Raw genomic sequence first — 17,252 nt, 5'->3', positions numbered from 1 at the left:
GTTTCCAGTTCTTCAACGTGTCTGCAAGCCTTCCAAGTACTCCACAGTTCTCACTCACCTGCACACTCCCGGATTCACCTGCCAGCCATCCATGATCTCCTGGAACTAAAGACAGTAACAACCATCTGCTTCTATCATCTGTTTACATTCTATGTCTTTACTCACCTGTGCTAACATTGTGTGCAAATAACACCCTGTCTGAACTCATCATCTTGTATGCTACTGGTTCTATTACATCACTCTCCATAGTCATTTTTATTCCTACTATACTACTACTTTCCATCCACATTCAAACAGGCCCAGGTCACGCCCCTACTTAAGAAACCCATATTGGACTCCTCTACTACCAACAGTTACAGACCTGTCTGTCTCCTCCCATTTATTGCAAAAACACTTGAAAGAGCAGTTTTTAACCAGGTGTCTTCCTACCTATCCCAGAATAAGCTACTGGATATCAAGCAGTCTGGCTTCAAAACAAACCACTCCACTGAGACTGCACTGCTATCAGTCACAGAAGCACTGCGGCTAGCCAAGGCGGAATCTAAATCCTCGGTCCTGATTCTGCTAGACCTTTCTGCAGCGTTTGACACTGTCAATCACCAGATACTGCTAGAAACTCCGTCATCTGTGGGCAGGCCTAATGGTTAGAGAGTCGGACTTGTGACCAGAAGGTTGCTGGTTTGATCCTCAGGGCCGGCAGGTAACGACTGAGGTGCCCTTGAGCAAGGCACCTTACCCCTACTTGCTCCCAGGGCACTGCAGTGATAGCTGCCCACTGCTCCGGGTGTACGTGTGTTCACCACTTGATGTGCGTGTGTTCACTACTCTCGATGGGTTAAATGCAGAGGTCACATTTCGGGTAATAGGTCACTTCACATCTCTAGGAATCTCAGGCTCTCCTCTCCACTGGTTCAAATCCTACCTCTCCGGCAGATCCTTCAGGGTGTCATGGAGGGGCTATCTATACTTGGTTAAAACGATTAAAAATATACTTATATGTTCAAACAACACTCAATCAATGCTTAAGTATACTGATTATGTCATTAAATCATTAAATCATCTTCATATATTCACTTGTATAATTGTTATTGGTCTGATTATTAACACATCTATGGTAATATCATTCCTATGAATACTTCTTATAAGTGGGATGTACAACAGAGCCCAAAAGTGCACATATGCACAAAATGACACAAAATGATCAGAATTATGCACAATAACATTCATTCGTTTTCATTCAGCTTGTGTTGTTAGTTTTCTGAGTGATCAGACTCATTGATTGTAGGAGGAGGTAATATGTTGCTCTCTTGAAAAAGCGCTTGAATACATTTACATGATTTTGTTTGGCAGACAATATTATTAACACACAGATGAGGAAAAACAGAATCATTTTAAAGGATTAGTTCAGTGACAGTCGTATGAAAAGTGATTAAATGAAGTTCCACATTTCCACATAAAAAACGGTCAAATCCTTTTGTGTAGAAAACAATTCGATTTTTGGTATTCGACTTTGGTATTCTTTTCAACCGTTGGCCTGGTACACCCCTCAAAATCACAAAGCAAATCTGTTGAAGGTTTGTTTCCCGTTTTGTAAATTCTCTTGTAACAGAGCAACAAGTTACACAAAGTTCTTAAAGGGTCTTTCAGTGTCTCTCACCTGCAGCAGTGATGGAAATCCAGCGGTCATCAACTTCACCTGGCACAGAGATACTGAAGGACATCTGAAACATCTACAGACCGGACCATACCTGAGCTTTAATAAAACTGAACCCCAACACATCGGACCGTACTACTGCACTGCTCACAACAAACACGGCAACCAGATCTCCGACACCATCATTCTGAATATAACCTGTGAGACATAAAGAAAATCATCCAGCATACACAATGACAATGACCCCAATACACTTTTGTTTTTTCAGATGCCCCTAAAATCTCCCAGTCGTCCTGCAGCAAAAGTGACATCATTACATGCTTCTGTGAGGTTGATGGAAATCCCGTCCCAACGCTGGAGTGGCGTCTGTCTGGACGGCCCGTCGTGAACTCCACCAGCACATCTATCTTTCAGGAGCAACTGGGGGACACAAAGTTCAGGACCACCCTCACTGTCAATCAACCGCTCACAGACACGCCCACTCTGCAGTGTGTCAGCGGTAACAGCCACGGAAGCGCCAGCCAACAGTTTCAGGAGCTTCAGCCTCCTCCTTCATGTGAGATTCAGGTTTTATGTCAAATCTTTTTTTAAAGCACACAACGCAAGAACGAACAAATAACATTTAAATGGCTCTCTAGGTGTTGACGGTCTGTCATTGCTGGCTGGAGTTGTCATCGGTGTGATAGTGATGTTGATAGTTGGTATCGTGTCACTCTTCTGCACGCGGTGGGTAAATCATCACAAAACACACTCAACACGTAATGAACAAAGCTAAACTAGACACAGATTTAAGCTTTGCAAATGTTCCAGCAGCTTGAACCAAAATAGACAAATTCTGTTCTGATCAGACTTTAAATCAACATTTAAATAAAAGAATAAATGTTTTCATTCATAGCTGAAATAAAATGTCTTTGGAATCATCAAAATACAACTTGCTCCATGACAAATCTAAAACTTTTTTTTTTCAGTAGACAGAACTGCAAACCATCACAGACTGAACATGAAGATTCAACTGGACTTGTGAGTGGGTTAAACACAGACTAAACCTGAAAAGTTATTATAATAAATAGTATATTGAGGAACATATTTCACCATGTTATATTTTATTTTATTATATATTTTTAAAACCAGATTTTATGCACATACACAGACACTAATTCTGTTTCTTTATCGTCTCATCAGGCTGCTGTATTGGATAATGAAGGTGATGTTTATGTCAATAAAAGCACGTTTTCATCAACTGAAGCCGTCACACACCACACATCAGAATCTCTTCATTATAGCTCCATTAACTTTACAAACACTGAAGCGGCGTCAGGTGAGAAAAGAGACATCTCACTCACCACAGACTACTCTGAAGTCCAACATCACGCCGCAGATGCGACAGAGGCGAAAAACATCTCAGCAGACTCCAAAACAAATCAAAGCACACCAGACACGATGATAAAGAGCACAGAAGACACAACATATGAAAATATCATCTAGTCCAGACTGATCAATTAACAATAAACACAACTGACGGAATAACAGAACTGTCAACCTGAGTCTCAGATGTTAGGAGAAATAAAAGAGAATCAAATGAGAGTGTGACTGTCGAACACATGAAGAGTACGGAGGTGTAAAAAAATGTAGGTTGTAGAGGTCAAATCATCTGGAAAATGTTTGCGTTCATATTTTTCTCAGGAGACACACAAGAAACTTGAGCGAAAATCTCCATTTGCTCTTCATTTAATCTCATTGAGAAATATTAAAGAGATCTCATCAGTGAGTTTTCTTTCTTATGGGACATGCTTTACAAACTGAAATCTGTGGTAGCTGGTTGAATATTGTGTCTGCTTATTCGCATGCTTATAACTGCTATTATCGCTAGAATGCAATAAAGACACCCGGCACATTTGTTCTCAGTCATTTCAGTTTATTTTCTCATGAAGTCTTTGCAACAATTGTCATTCAAGGATCTCAACGGCACACGTCTGACGGCACACATCAGAGACCAAAGACAAATGTTGAGTAAAGGAAGGTCAGAACTATGCCAGCAACTTCACTGCGGTGTAATTTCATACGTAAAAAGCAAACAAGCATGCGTTACTGGGGAAAATGACATTTTTGAATAAAAACACATTTTGGACTCATCATGGCCTCATTGTAGACTCCAAAATTAGATACACCATCCCAAAATGCTCGATGCTGTAAAAACATCATCTACACCTCTCTCAAAAGTTTTTTTAGATAGCAGAGATCATGTTGGCAGTAACAGCTCAGCAATTGGCTCAAAATGACAGACGTTCTCATTTAAGACATCAAGGTGTTTGATTCTGATAGAAAAATGGCTGTGTATCTCATGACTGGAATGCTCTGTTCATCCTAAGAGGACATTTTAGTGTGTGTGTGTGTGTGTGTGTAGTACTTTCTCTACAGATGCACTTCTATAGATATGTTTCTAACTCTTTCCCTTTTCCAAAGTAAAATTGTTCAAGACTCGTATAACCTAAGCGGAGGAAGACGTGCGGTTTCATGGTGACCATGAATACTGTGTGCGAAACATACAAAAGACGGAAGGCAAACACTTTACAAAGTGGGGTCCGTCCCCCCTCGATGCAATCTAAAAATACAATTTGGCAAAAGACCACTAGGTGGAGTGTAGAAAAACCAAAGCCCTATCTGGACGACAGAGCACCATTTGTCCAAATGGTGTCGCCATGCCAACAAGATGCTGTAAAACCCTATGAAAGTTGAAAAAAGATTTGCGAGGGACGTTCCCTTTTAAAATCCATGTACTGTACTGTTTGTTTTAGGATTTCTGCTGTTGGCTTTGAACAGATTTAACAGACTTTAAAAAAATGGACTTTTAGGGCACTTTAAACAGAGCTAAAGTAAAAACAAACGTCACTGATATCAACACATATATACTTTTTCATCATTTTTCCCTTTTCTTTAAAAAAATATGGGAAGCCCTCTGTCCTTTCAGGAAACAGATGAGCAAATATACATTTGTACATTTTTGGTATGTATATCATCCGAAAAGTATTATATTCATATACGTTTGATTATTTACAGGTCAATGAAACTGTATGTCCATCTGCAAAATCCTCACACTAAATCATCAAGATGTTTATGGTGTAAACTCAGTGTGTACAAACAAACACAACATTAATGTGCTCTCATTAAACAACACCACGGGCCTGATGTATAAACATTGCGTACACACAAAATAGGCAATAAAATGTGTGTATACACACACCCTATGGAAACTCTTGAATGTGTCTACGCAAACTTTAAGAATTAAATCTACTTTAGATTTACTTAAGTTTTATAAATGAGGCCCCGGCTTTTAATTTCACCCCTAAAATAAAAGAAATGAGACTGTATTTTGCATATAGACAATAAAGCCTTTTTTGAATTGTGTCACTTTTTTTGGAATTCCACCCAGATCCTTCTCAATGTTGTAGCACAGATCACATAATTAAAATTATTAGTAGTATTATTAGATCATGGCGTTATTGCTGTTCTGCCTTTAGTTCATATTCTATTCTATTCTGATTTAAATAATAAAAACACTGTATTAAGTTATTCTGTACTGTATGAAATAAAAGCTGTATTACATTAAGAATGACCATTTGTGAAATTCCTTAAATTGTGACACAATGCAAATAAGTCTGACTTGTCCTAATTTCTTTTGTCCGCCTTCCTATTTAGGGGTGAAATGTGACACATTGTGGTGAGTTAAATGATATAAATAATCATTTGTACAAGATGCAATTTAAACAACCAGAAACACAAACCTGAACGAAATACCTAAAATAATAAAAATAGTAGAGATCATGAAAACTAGAGATCATGCCCTTGTTACTGCTGATAGTAACGCAGACTTGACACGATATTAAAACAGACAGACAGAGATAACGCTGATGTCAGCAGAGCTTCAGTGGTTAGTGCTAAAAACCTCCATAAAGATGCCGGTCCTTTGCTAGAACACTGTCTGTTGTGAAGAAGCTAAAAAATCAACAGAAGACACAAAGGCAACATCTCTGGACATTGAATGGCCACCAGATAAAAAGGATAAACACTGTAAATGCAGTTGCATATATAATCGGTATTAAGGACAGTCATTATAAAAGGAGACACTTTAAAAAATAGCAGACACGTCATCAATAGAGCGGTAAGGAGGACGAGCGGACGGTGAGGAAAGCTAAAGAAATATCTGTGCGTGGGACAGGAAGTCGTGGAGGAAGAGGACACACACTTCCTGTGCGCTGCGGTCATTGGCTCAGAGTGCTGGACGCCCTGAAGTACGACAGGAACTTGAAGCACAAGCTCACGACGAAGTACCAGATGTTCCTGGCCATCTGAGAGCGAGCGATGAAAACACGCCAGATGAAGACCAGCAACACGGTGTTGAACGTGTATCGGATGTTTCTCAGCCTGTGTGCGGGAGGAAGAGAATCAATTATTCAGCCTTTTGATTAAATCAAACACCCAACACATGAGACGACCGTTACATGCAAACCAAACCTTTCCGTAATCTACTCTTCTCTACTCACACGATTCACTCTTATAAAAAACATTCTTGTCTGCTACAAGCAAAAGACGCTCAGTGAATGATGATTTCAATAACTTCATGAACACAATGGATTATTTTTATAACTTGACGGATACGCTCAATGAAGATTCTCTGTAACCCCATATGGGTTTGGAAAGACATTACGGTGTACGTTATGTGAGTCACATTCTAGAGTAAGAGTTTCTGTGAAGTATACAGAAGTCAATAAAGTAGAATTAAAGTGAGAACAGGTCGTACTTCCTCAAGTGTTGTCTGGCAGCAGGAATGTCAGACATATCCTCGTTCAGAACATACTTCTTGGTCCCAATACAGTAATTCTCGATGTACTCCGGCCAGTTCAGCTGGCGAACGTCAAAGTTGTACGTCTGCAATAAAAAGGTTTTATGGTTCAAGTTACAGAAACTTATCCTTAGAATTTCATCATTGCCCAAACGCTTAATTCAAGTTAACTTCTATAGCACCCTTCAACATCTTGCATGGTTGTACAGAAAGCACATTGTGGAACAAACAACATAAGAAAAAACATGAAATTAGGGAAAATAAGTGATAAAGAAGAGGAAAATAATGAATACACGGTATTATAGCAAATTGTCTATAAGCTGTAGATTAGTGACACTATTTGCATAAATAAATGGTCTGTATGATTTTAATTGGACTGTTATATTAAGTATGTGTGTCAAGTATTATGCAAGATGTACATACAGTAAGTCTTACTAATATACAAAATAATTGTTTCACGTAATTAATTCAGAAAACAGCCACACATGGCATACTATGTAACTAGATACATGTGGCATACAGTATGTGCACTCATTGTAATGTAATGTTGAGTCTGGATCCGACCTAAACAACTTATAATCTTCATTCAAGGTCTTGTGTGTGAGAGAGAGAGAGAATGAAACCTTGCGATCCTCCGGGCTGAGTTCACTCATCAGCATGTGCATGTTGTCAGATTTCCACTCCCAGTCTTGACTGCTGAAGTACTCCAGCAGACCGATGGCTTTGTGCAGACGGTTGAATATGCGCGTCATCCTGAACGAAAACACACAGATCACGCTCAACTTCACTCCATGACAAACACAACACATCTGTCTGGAACATGCTTACTGTAATATATACACTACAAGTACAATGTTTTATTGGTGCGCAGTGGTGGTGGTACAATAAGGGTCTTGACCATAAAAAAAACGTAATATTATCACGATTCTCTCTTTATTGTGACTTCTTTCGGCCACAACAACTGCGTAGTGAAGATCTGATATCGTCTTGTGTTCTTACTGCGGTTTCTGTCCGGACAGACGCAGGAAGAGGTCATAGATGAATGCAGGGAACTTGTGACTGACTAGAATCCAGTACTGGTTCATCAGGTAATTGGAGGTGATGTTGGCGTTGGGACGACGGAAGGCCTGCTCCAGCGGGTTCCTTTTGAACGTGGACATCACGTGATGCTCTGTAAACACAATATAATATTTTACAGCTGTTTTCTGGCACTAATGTGACTCCTTATACTAGAGCAAAGTGATCTCAACAAACAGCCGAACATGAACACTTTACCCCTGAAGACATAACTGACACTTCCTAGACACGTGCTATAAGAAACGCGTCACGTACCGATCTCTCCCCAGTGGAAGGGGTTAATGCCCCCTGTCGTACAGTTGTACACTAGTGACGTTTTTGGTCTGGAAGTGTAAAAACATCAATGATATCAAAACATTTTCACACACACACAGATTTGAAGGTAGGTGTGTGCGAACTCACCTGTGTACACTGGTGTACCAGCCTGCAGCCAGTGTGAGGTTTATAACCACATCTACGGGTATTAAATCAGCCACGGCGTCATTGCTGGCTCTCATGGTACGCAGAATGCCCTTCCCAGCCTGCAACACACACAAACACAAACGTTAGCATGTCGCAGAGTTTGTATGTAGTTGGACATACAAACTCATTTAAAAATGTGACGTGGCATCTCATGTCAAACATTATTTTTGCACTTGAAACGGCATCATTTTGCTGTTTAGTGTCGTTAGCATACTCTGTAGAATATCATAAAGCAGAAACTGAGAACGAACTTACAGCAATGAAAATACCACTTGGTCCATTAAAGTTGTCTATCCACCCCTGTCAAACACAGACATGAGATTACTCAGAATAAGCGGGATGTGAGTATTATGGTCTGAAGAAGCAGACGTGTCACTCACTGGGAAGGGTTCCTGCCAGCTGGCTCCTACGATAGACGGTCTTATAATGCCAATGTTGAGTTTGTGGCTCTCCTGCTGGATGACGCACTCCGCCAGCGCTTTGGTGAAGGTGTACGTGTTGGGTCGGTCCCCTATTAGTCGTGGTGTGATGTCACATACAATGCCGTCGTCCATCCATCTACACACACACACACACTTGAGATCAGCGGGACAGGAGCGGTTATATGTAAAGTTACATGTGTTGATGATGACACTCACTCTAAAGAGTCGATGAGCTTCTTGGGCTCGACGGGCGGAGGGTAGATGACCTCATCGATGTGTCTGCGGTTGCAGTTGGCGTATGCGGTGGAGATGTGGATGAACGCGTGCAGGTGTTGCATCTGTTGCGCCAGAGACAGGAGCTGTTGCGTGGCGATGACGTTCAGCTGCAGGGCGTGTCTGCGGAAAAAACACACGTTCAGACGTGATGCATCACACCAAGTAGAATCACGATAACTATAATGATATAACTTTATAAAAATCCTCTAACTGAAGAGAATAGCAGAGTCAACAACTATACAAAACAAATACAGAGAAACGATCAAACTTGCTCAGCTTCTGATGTCGACTCTTTGCCGTTCTACATGAACAAAATCATTTCCTGTTCTAAGCTTTTCACATTTACATTTAATCATTTATTAGACGCTTTTATCCAAAGCGACTTACAGAGAGTTCAGGGAGCAATAAAGCGACATGTCATACAGGAGCAATATATAATAGGTACTAATACAAAGATACTAGTTTCAACAAAAACCTGTTGAGAGAAAGAGAGAGGGTTAGTGTTTTCTCTCTCTCTCATTTGTCTGTCAAGGGTTCACAGAAGAGATGGGTTTTTGAATGTTGTGAGAGATGTGGTTGACCGGACCGAGTTAGGAAGAATGTTCCACCAGGAGTTGTGAAGGAGAATGAGCGGGAGAGCGATTTACTGCCCTTATGAGAAGGCAATACAAGACGCCGCTCTTTTGCTGAACGCAGGGTTCTTGATGGGGTGTAGGGGGGTGTGAAGGTATGCTGGTGCAGATCCAGTTTCATGTAGAATGTGTCACAATATGGAGGTAAATTAGTTGAAATTGTTTGAAGTAAATGTTGCAGAAAGTTTTGGATCAGATGCTGATCTGAAGGAGGGGATTCAGCGTTCTCTGGTTCTTCCAGCTGTGACAACATCTGTTCCTCAGTTAGAGACCCATGGCACAGCACAGCAGCATGTCTCTTTTCTCATTTCTATTCAGTTTTCTCTCTCCTTTATGTGCGCTGGCTTTAGCTTAGAGTCAGACATTCAGTTTCCCCAAAAAACATTTTTTTGAAAGTCTCGGTTTTGTCTCTAACTCAACCTCATGTGTATTCTTGTCTTGTCTCTGCTCAAACTAAGAGGACTCAGGGTTTTATTTTAAGACTGTGGGGATATAACTAAACTACCGGTGCACTGTTTAAATAAACTGCAAACATGTAAAAAAAGATTTTTTCAAATGCAATCAATAACTTACTTTCATCTTAATTTCTGAAGAAATTTGGTAAAAAATGTCAAGAAAATTCATCCAAATGTTCACAAAATTCAAGCTATGAGCTCTTGTTTTTTTTTTACATAATAACATGATAAACATGATGTTTATTTTATATACCTTCAATAAACAAGAAAAGCATATTAACAGACTTACATTTTGAACACAAATTTTTGCTGTTATTTCACCTCCGCAAGCTCTATTTTATTTTATGCGAGGACTATTTTAGGATGGCTTTTTAGGGTTGGGACTATGTGGATCAGATGACTTTGAGGAGGGCTGGACCAGTCTCCCCTGCCTTAGTCTTGGGGATTCGTGACGGTTTTAGTGCCCCCTCTTACTTTCATGATTGTGACAGATCTCTGACAGAAGAGGGCGAGATTTTTAGCAAAAGAAGATTGTGACAGAACATAAAGGTGTAGCGGTGTAGGTGACGTGTCTCTTACTTGAGCGGTTCGTCGAAGCGGATGGTGGCGGCACAGTGAAAGACGATGTTGATACAGGAGGTGAGTTTCTGCACATCCTCTGGACTGATGGCCAATCCGGGCTGTGTGAGCTCGCTGCTGATGGGAATGACCTTCTGATGAAACTCTGGATTATCCTCACGTACGCGGTCAAACAGCTGCAAAACAAGGTCATGCTCGCTTATCTGACGTGAAAACAATGTCACGATGCGAAAGAAAACCACATAAAGACTGCTGCTTAATGAAAACATTTTAATATTGGTTTAAAAACACAGACACGTTTTTAAGAGATATCAGCCCTTCAGATGACATTATGTGATTGGCCAAGACAAAAGAAGCAAATGATAGAACATGTTATGTCACTTTTGACTTTAGTGTTTATGTAATGAAGAATACATTTCATCCCCCGTGTGTATTTTTCATACAGAGGAACGTGAGCGTAAGCTCCGTCCTCTCGACTCTGTGTGTGCTGTGATGTCTGTCAGAGTAATCTGATATCAGAAGAGGATTTGTGTCAGCGCGGCATTCTCCGCTTGGGCTGACACATGCTTAACTTATGTTACCCACAATTCCAAGGGTCCGACCGTGGTACATTCTTACATTCACAGCCAATCAGAATCGTTCGCTCTGTATTAGAGGCAGACGTAATAAGTGACCTCCTGTAACCCCACCAGCAGGCACCTGACAGAGGCCGGACAGATGCTGCGCTTTGCCTCCCACAGCTGTTGTGTCCTAATGTGTCTCTCTCGCTCTCCGGCGTGACACCAGTGCATCGTTTTACATATTTATATAATATGAACAGGATCTGCAAGTGCTAAAGGAAAAACGGTGCTTGAACAGAGTCCTTCAGGGACTGAAATCCTGCGGCACAACTACTTTGCATCGTGTTTTTAAAATGATTTAATATACAAAACAGGGTTTTAATAATTTCTAGGACTACAACCATTCAAACGTTTGTTAAATTACAATAAAATAAAATGTTGGCCTAAGATTATTTAAAAAATAAATCAACAAAAATGGGAAAGATTGCCTCTAACAATAAATTTAAATAAGAATAAGTTAAGGCACTAAAATGATCAACAAAAACAAACAAACACTAAACGGAAACTAAAACTGAAACAAAAATAAATTAAAGATTAATAGAGTAAAATGGAAAACACTAAAAACACATAACAATATAGCTAAAAAAAAACTAAAATTAAATCTACAAAAATAAAAGCTAATTCAAAACATCCATTAAACTACAAAAAACTAGATAAAAAATATCTGATGCAAAAATAAAAGCATGACAGTATGAATTCATGACAGAGGAACACATTTAATAACTGGGTTTACTCATGTTCTCTGTTTATTGGAGCACTTGCACAATCTACCACTGACTGAACTGTGTGGGAACGAAATGTAATAATGTCTGAAGGCATTTATGAGGCATAAAATACTGGGAGGATCAACAGGAGATGTTATCAGAGTGATTTTGCATGTCAGGACATGAGATGACTGCATCTGTTTTCACAGCTAACAGTCAGGAGTGGGGCGGTCTTAAAGATGTGTCAGAAACACACGTCCACCCCGCCTTTACACATATTATAGGAATGAAAACGATCATCTCTGAATGCAGACACACAAGCACCTAATGATCAAGAATCACTCACTCAGGAGATAAAATCTACTCATGATCATGTGAAGCTCCAGGCACTGGATCACTAACATCCTGTCAAAAAACACACACATGACGGACACTGAACATGGCTTCCTGTTGCGGTTTGTGTTGCCAGGAAACAAAAATAAAACAAACTCGTGTGCTGCAACAGGACGAAACACCACAACTTCATCTCCGGGAAAGATTACAACAACGAAGTCCACACACACACACACAGAGCGTTTCCTGTTTAGAAACGGTTTCTTGTCTATTAACAAACAGTTATTTTTACTTTCAAAGGGAAAAAAAATCTGACCGGTTTTAATACTTTGGTTTGAAGTTTTTAAGTCATTGTGGGATTTGAGATGAAATATTTCAGATGTACCCGCCTCTTGTTAAACAGCTGTCAGTGAGAGAGACGGTGAGCACATGTATTAGACAGGAAGTGACATACAGATGTAGAGAACCACACGCAGAGTGGATTGAGGTCAAGGGTTCTCTGAGGTCAGCTACTGCAATTTTATGCTTTCTCTCGTCTGTGGTGGAGAGAGAGCAAACGGTGCATTGTGGGATGGCGGTATGCCGGTGCCAGTCTTCCACTGTACCCTCTGGCACAAACAGTCTACAGTGTGTTTGAGTGTGTGTGGGAGAGAGAGAAACAATAGGTCCTCAGTTCCTTTGCTCTTGTGCCCTTAAGTGATGACAGAGGCTCTGTGGTAAAGGGTGTGCTCACACACACACACACACACACACATGTGCACACACACTGTAGTTAAGTAAACCCACACACATCTAAAAGGTCCATTAGTGAAGAACTCTCATAGACTCTCATGGAGGAATTTTATATTATGTCAATGATATTCACTATCTCTCCAACTACCTCCAAACCTGACCCTCAAACAAACCCGTGAACATTATTCCATTTAATGCAAAACATCATTTGACCAATACATGAGGCCTACTAGAACAGATGTAAATTACATTATTCAGCATATAATAAAGAGGATAATAAGCTATATTTAGTCAAACTTATTAAAAGTGGGAAAACGGCACCATTACACAAATATTTAATCCCAGGGAGAAGATGCAGAGGTTCACGCGAGCTGCCAGATCTGCGGTAAGATCAATATCTCTTTTTGAAAGAGACTCAACCACATCTGACTGTTTCTTAAACGCTCCTCTCTCTTTAAACCCGCACTGAGACTTATTTCATCATCATTAAAGGAAAAGTTCACACAAATATGATGACTCAACCTCACGTATGCCGTCTTCATATACGAGGGTCAACATGCCGAAGCTCCAAAAAGCACTCAAACGTACTCCAAATGACTCGGGTGGGTTAATAAATGTTCGTGATTGTGAGAAAACATTAATATCTTAAGCAATCGATATGTCAGCAGATCACCGTGCTAAGCTTAAATACAAAGGCACATCAGTAATGTTGAAACTCATTGGTTCCTGTGTGTGTCGTGACTCGTTGTCATACGTGCGTTTCATCAAGAACCAATGACATTTTTGGAGCATTTTAAGAACACTTTAGGTTGTGTTCACATATGGCACGTTTTGACTGCTTTAAATACTTCATGAGGTCTTCGCGAGTAACCGGCTGGCTAAAAATACCCTCATATGCGCAGGGATACACTGAACATGTATAACCCATGCAGCACTGTGCACACAGCATTGTTTTGGATGTCTGGAAAGTTCTGTTGTAAAATAGAAATCATAAAAGCAGTCCAATCACGTTGTGACTTTACATGTAAGCTGTTTGGTTCGATATCTTTAGGTTCGCTGTTAAAATGCCAGTCTGAGCGCTAAGCGAACCAGGACTAAATGTTTTCCGGACCAAAAGAACCGAACTAGAAATACGAATGCACCCTTAGATTACAAATAGTTTGTGTTCAACTGAAAGAAGGAATTCATACACCTCACGTATCTGGGATGGTGAGTAAATTATGAGAAAATTCCTCCTATTCTTTTCCTTCACACTATTCATTAAAATGATATTTTTAACTGTACGTTTACCTACAGTATTTCAACATCTGCAGAATAAACAGACAGACAGGTCGGATGTTTAATCATTTAAAAAGAGAGCGCAGAATCTGGTGAAAGGGCGTTTAAACAACAGAACAATACAAGTGCTGTTTGATGATGTTGAATAGATTCCAACATTCCAGGTTGTCTACAAACACAATCAATCTGAAGAACAACACAGCTCTGTACGAGTCCCTACACATTCAACACATTTACATCCCCCACACACACACACGCACGCATCTGATCTCATAAAACAATAATACACAAACATAAACAATGGCTACAGAATCATCTTTAGATCTAGTGTAACGCTATATATTATGAGAAGAGAACACGTCAGAAGACCTGCACTGCATGACCGGGACGGACTGATCTCATTGTGTCACAGCACAACATGTATGAAAATGCAGTTTGACTTCTGAACCATACCAAATGTGGATGGAGTTTGTGGTCAGGTCGCCACGGTAACGACCAAAGAGCATTTTACAATATTATGGCCCTAGGGTGAGCGGAGTAATTTTTCTTGCAGATTATTGGCTGGTTTTCAAAGGATCATGTTTGGGTGAAACAATAAAGATAAGCCCTGGCGACCACATAACAGTAAACACAGATGGGTTTCTGAAAACCTTTGTTCTCCCGCTTGGGTTCTGCTTTTTGACTATTACAGGATCAACGCGTCACGTTCAGTTAACCAACGGTCACGTGACACGATTAGATGTCATCGGGTCACCAAGGCTAAAATATCTCATGACAAAAAGATGGCTATGAAAGAAACCAGACAATACACAACACAAAGAGCTGAACACAGAACAGACGGTGTTCTAAGGAAGTTGAAGAAATGTTTTGAAGCGACCAGAATGTATTGTTTAAAGAACAGTTTTGGAACATCAACAACCTTTGCACAGGACAAAAAAATATATGCTGATGGAATGGATTGTGAGTGGAAATATTCAATGCACGGACAAACACACACACAGAAGCCTCACCTTACACGTCATCATATCTTGAACGCGTTCTTGCATGGATTGACCCGCCTTCGGCCTGACGAGAATATAAATGCCGTTCACCTTCGGGCACGAGCGCAGGAGTTTCTCCACCAGCACCTTTCCCATGAAGCCCGTCGCCCCCGTGATCAGCACGTTCTTCTCAGCGTACCACTCCGAGATAGAGGCCATGATAATAATAACAGATCAACTTCCCTCCTGAATGCTACAAGACAGAAAGAGAGAGAGAGAGAGAGCATCAACATCCAACAGTTCACTTACCAGTCAAAGCGAAAGCAAGTCAATAATATTTGTCACTTTTTATTAAGTATCTGTAAATTGAACTCTGCGCTCATTTATGATATCTCGGATTCGAGTCCCGCCGTGTTTTATATCACCCTGTTTCAGTACAGAAGGTATAAATGAGGTGAGTTATAGTCCTGTGAGCTACAGGAACGTTCTGTGAACAAACCCTCAAACAAACCTGCGTGAAGTAAACATTTGAGGAAAACGAGATTTGGCTGATTTGTGAGGCGTTTAGCTGGAATGTGCTCAACCTGATTTTCATAAACCTCTCCGAGGTCACATGCTCAGAAAAAACATTCCGGGACTAAATAGTTTCTGCACTGCATTTAGTTTAGACTCTAAACTTTAGAGCCTCCTCCAAAAAGTGTGATTTTTTTCTACATAAATCATCATCCATGATGTGTCTTTCACGCTGACATTGATGTTTTGCTGAACTTTGATGTTCAGTTCACAGGAATTCTACAGTACATGCATGAGATGTTTCTCTTATAGATCAAGAAAAGAAAAACAAGAAAAATGCAGAACATTCTGTTTCCTGCACACATATAGACAGAAGCAGAAGACCACAATAGATTTGCACAAATGCAAAATAAAGGGCCTTAAACATGACAGAAAGTGTTTATTGAGCTTTGAGGAAGAACATCTAGAGACGCCCAGGACTGTACCTTCGGTTTTCCCTGCTTTGCATTAATTGTTATCTGTGTGTTTTAAAAGCCTCGTGTGTCAACAACAGCCTGTAAAGACAAACTCAAAACTATTAGTGCGGATGAAACGAAGCAGAATAAACTCATTACCTGACTCACACACAATTTACAACACTTGATTCTCTACATTCTTCATGAAAGCCGTGACACGGTGAGGATTAGTGATCTGACACAGTGAACTGACACAAGATACTGTAGATGAGACATTTTTAATCAGTCAAGTGGATTCTTATTGGCCAAGCCCGACTGATATGTCAACCTTGATATATCAATCTATCAACCAAAATTAGCCATGATATTTCTTGTACACGTACCCGAGTGGTTCCCTGTTTTTTTACATTTACCATTTAAATATTGTGGTACTACGATTCATCACCATTACATTTATGCATTTGGCAGATGCTTTTATCCAAATCGACTTACATTGCATTATACTATACATTTGTTTCTAATTATGTGCAATCCCTGGGATCGAACCCATGACCTTGGCTTTGTAACGCCATGCTCTAACCACTGAGCTACAGGAAACCATGATATCAAAGTGGTATTGTAATAATATGTAATACCAACACTTTGTCATAACACCACAAAGACACAATGTTTTTGTAAGGGGACACAAGCCCAACTTTGATTTGCAAGCAAAATGACTATAAGCTGCTTTAAATGTAGAAAAGGAGTCAACACGTGTATTCGCACGCACGCACGCACGCACACACATGTCTGGTTTACTATCTCCGTGGGGACAGTCCATAGGCGTAATGTTGTTTTTTATACTGTACAAACTGTATATTTTTTCCCCTATCCCTAACCCAACCCCTAAACCTAAAGATCGTAGAAAACTTTTTGCATTTTTAGATATAAAAAAAATATTGTTCTGTACAATTTATAAGCTTTTTTGCCCCTGGGGACCTCAATTTTGGTCCCCACGGTGACACGAGTCCCCATGTGTTGGTGTGCATTCAGGTTTAGGTCCCCACCGGGATATACAAACACGAACACACACACACACGCACGCACACACACACACACACACACACACAGACACACACAGACAGACAAAACACACACACACACACACACAAAAAGGAACACTCATAGATACAAACAGACAGGCACATCCACGCATACAAACAGACAGACACACACACAGACACACACACAGACACACACA

The 17,252-nt window shown here is 40.3% G+C and overlaps 2 protein-coding genes across 5 annotated transcripts in view; one reads left to right on the top strand and one right to left on the bottom strand.

Annotated features, from left to right (window-relative positions):
- Positions 1-5,035, top strand: part of LOC130547883 (B-cell receptor CD22) — a 6,821-nt gene extending 1,786 nt beyond the window's left edge. Inside the window, exons 6-9 of one of the 2 annotated variants that reach the window (XM_057324236.1) lie at positions 1,923-2,210; positions 2,293-2,380; positions 2,626-2,674; positions 2,837-5,035. In XM_057324236.1, coding sequence (XP_057180219.1) covers positions 1,923-2,210; positions 2,293-2,380; positions 2,626-2,674; positions 2,837-3,139 — 728 coding nt within the window. In that variant the 3' untranslated portion in view covers positions 3,140-5,035. Of the gene's footprint in view, positions 1-1,922; positions 2,211-2,292; positions 2,381-2,622; positions 2,675-2,836 lie in introns of both variants that reach the window. The other variant, XM_057324235.1, reaches the window with a different exon arrangement.
- Positions 4,175-17,252, bottom strand: part of si:dkey-97m3.1 (fatty acyl-CoA reductase 1) — a 19,448-nt gene continuing 6,370 nt past the window's right edge. For all 3 annotated transcript variants that reach the window (XM_057324237.1, XM_057324238.1, XM_057324239.1), the window contains 11 exons: positions 15,075-15,297; positions 10,398-10,573; positions 8,672-8,851; positions 8,414-8,591; positions 8,289-8,333; positions 7,974-8,092; positions 7,827-7,894; positions 7,494-7,665; positions 7,118-7,247; positions 6,453-6,580; positions 4,175-6,076 (listed from right to left, as the gene is read on the bottom strand). In XM_057324237.1, the coding sequence (XP_057180220.1) occupies positions 5,914-6,076; positions 6,453-6,580; positions 7,118-7,247; positions 7,494-7,665; positions 7,827-7,894; positions 7,974-8,092; positions 8,289-8,333; positions 8,414-8,591; positions 8,672-8,851; positions 10,398-10,573; positions 15,075-15,263 (1,548 nt within the window). In that variant the 5' untranslated portion in view covers positions 15,264-15,297 and the 3' untranslated portion in view covers positions 4,175-5,913. The remainder of the gene's footprint in view (positions 6,077-6,452; positions 6,581-7,117; positions 7,248-7,493; positions 7,666-7,826; positions 7,895-7,973; positions 8,093-8,288; positions 8,334-8,413; positions 8,592-8,671; positions 8,852-10,397; positions 10,574-15,074; positions 15,298-17,252) is intronic.

Source organism: Triplophysa rosa, linkage group LG24, assembly GCF_024868665.1.
Source record: "Triplophysa rosa linkage group LG24, Trosa_1v2, whole genome shotgun sequence".
NCBI lineage: Eukaryota > Metazoa > Chordata > Actinopteri > Cypriniformes > Nemacheilidae > Triplophysa > Triplophysa rosa.
This window is presented reverse-complemented; position numbering and strand designations above follow the sequence as displayed.